General features: G+C 39.1%; 1 protein-coding gene across 1 annotated transcript in view; it reads right to left on the reverse strand.

Annotated features, from left to right (window-relative positions):
- Positions 1-1,342: 1,342 nt before the first annotated feature.
- The window catches only part of LOC119584269 (39S ribosomal protein L43, mitochondrial-like), a 3,591-nt gene continuing 2,644 nt past the window's right edge, over positions 1,343-2,289 (reverse strand). Inside the window, exons 3-4 of the mRNA XM_037932796.1 lie at positions 2,247-2,289; positions 1,343-1,823 (exon numbers count right to left, since the gene is read on the reverse strand). The exon at positions 2,247-2,289 is cut by the window's right edge and continues 160 nt beyond it. Of these exons, the coding sequence (XP_037788724.1) occupies positions 1,722-1,823; positions 2,247-2,289 (145 nt within the window). The 3' untranslated portion in view covers positions 1,343-1,721. The remainder of the gene's footprint in view (positions 1,824-2,246) is intronic.

Below are 2,289 nucleotides of genomic sequence, written 5' to 3' on the forward strand. Positions count from 1 at the left end.
ACAGGCAAGTAGGTCTTCACAGTCTGACCAATCTTTGTCATAGACTGGGCAATTTGCTGGGGAGATTGAAACTGTTCTGGTGCAAGTATTGAGGGTTGGATGGGGTTCTGCAAGGATGGGGTTACCATATAGGTCAGTTAGTTTTGTTAATGCTATAGCTTGGTTTTCGGATGTTACTGTGACAAGACGGGAGCGGTCGGGTCGGCTACGGAAAGAGACTTTACCTACTTGTTTTTGGAGACATTGTTGGAAGAGAAGGGTGTTGTGAGAGTAGGGAGCTGTGGGAGGGATCACGAAAAATCGGTCACATTTGGCTGCGCTTAAGAGAGTATTAAAGATTGTTGTAGAGATAGGGGTAGTAGAAGGGCGGGGGCGTGACGAAAATGGAGTAGTGTTGAGGGGGGTAGTGTTATGGAGAGGTGGGCAATAAGGCTGTAAGGTATTAATAAGGGAGGATGGGGTGGTTGATGTTGGAGGTTGTGGGGATAGAGGTGTTGAAGTTGAGCATGCTGGAAGAGTGGAAATGTTTCTTAAGGGTTGATTGTTGGCTACTGTACTAGTAGGCATTGATGAGGGGGTAATTATTGCAGTGTTCGGAGCCGTGGTCAAAGGAGAGCCTGGGGTCAGGGAATCGGGTGGGTTTACATCATTGGGGCTATTTGATAAAGGGGCAAGCCTCATTGCCCCTAATAGTGGGATATGTTTTCATTACTGGCCATGGTAAGCCTGGGTTATGTTGGGGATAAAAACAGTCCACCCCTCAGGGTCCCCTTGAGGGGTAAGGGCTAGGTAACTAAATCAGGGGAATACCGTGCCCATGGCTCCCTCAGGCCGTTCAGGACTGGCACAAAGTCAGCCTTTCATCCTTTCAGCACGGTTCTCACACCTTAGGAGGTGGATAGCAGAAGGGTTTGGTGAAGGGACAGAAACGAAAATTGGGAAGGAAAAAAAGACCATGCAAAATTAGTTGAGTCGAGGGCTGAGTCCCAAGGTTGGGGAGTTCCCCATCATTGGGTCCTAGTCTCCACCTCCTAAGCCCCCCCACGACAACAACGGGCAAGGGATTGGGGGGGATTTTCTTATAAATGTATTTAGGAGTCATCAATAGCTATAGATTACATGGATCTGGTGTGTAGATTATACATTTCAGCAATATATTTTGTTTTATTTTTACAATTCAACCAGAGTAAAGTATAATCTGTCAGGAAAGTACGTAATGTGTTCTTTCTAGTATTATGTGATTATAAAGATAATGACAGTGTACTGATTAATTTCTATACTGTAGATATTCAGGAATGGCACACCATGCTTTAAATTGTATATGATAAATAAATACTTCAAATTCACAAAACATTTATTTACAAAATTCATACATATATACAGTTTACAGTTTATAATATCTAGTTCAATAATGCAGAAGATATGTGATCAGCAAATCAAAATTTCTGTTTTGTTGTATGTAAAACTTGGTTTTAAAATCATCATATGACATTATATTATCACTTAAATAAGATGTTCATTGTAATTATCTAAGAAATGTTTAGTATTTTTTAAAATATCATTCCTAATATCTTGAATCAACGAAATATTCTTTTATATATATCTTTTTATCTCTCTTTACTTTTATTTGGTCACTTTCCTTATTCTTACAGTAAAGTTTTCACACTTTCACTGTTATATCAGTTAAACCTACTTAATAACCGATACTGAAAAAGAACTCATTATGATGTATTTGATCCACTGGCAATCTTCTGCTTTTCAAATAATTCAATCATCTGCTCTGTTGCAGTCTTCTCAGTCACATGAGCTGCAGACAGCTTCTCCTGTGGATAAAGAACCACAATGTATTATTTTTGCCACCAACTAGTAGTTGGTCCTTGCCTTCACTTATCACACCTCCAACCAAAAGATAAGGAATCCCCCCTTGGTTAAAGGAAAAACTTTTAAGAACATGTTTCATAGCTGTACAATTAACTCTTATATACAACACCACCTGTTCAGAAAATTCAATCTATATTCAGAGAAATTCCTGCATTTATCCTCCACGTTATCCACATCTCAAAATAACTTTTGCTCATAATACTATGATACACTTCAATTCCTTAGGATGACTAACATATATCTTGGTGTCTTGTCTTAGCAGGTGAATAATAGTAGTATTCTATGTCCCATTAGTAGAGAACCATTCAAAAATGACAACTTAATCTGACAAATCAATATCCCTGACAAGTAATCACAATACTTACACTGGGAAATTCAGTAATGTTAACCTCAGGATCTCGATGTGTC

The sequence above is a fragment of the Penaeus monodon genome, chromosome 18, assembly GCF_015228065.2.
Source record: "Penaeus monodon isolate SGIC_2016 chromosome 18, NSTDA_Pmon_1, whole genome shotgun sequence".
In the NCBI taxonomy this organism is placed as follows: domain Eukaryota; kingdom Metazoa; phylum Arthropoda; class Malacostraca; order Decapoda; family Penaeidae; genus Penaeus; species Penaeus monodon.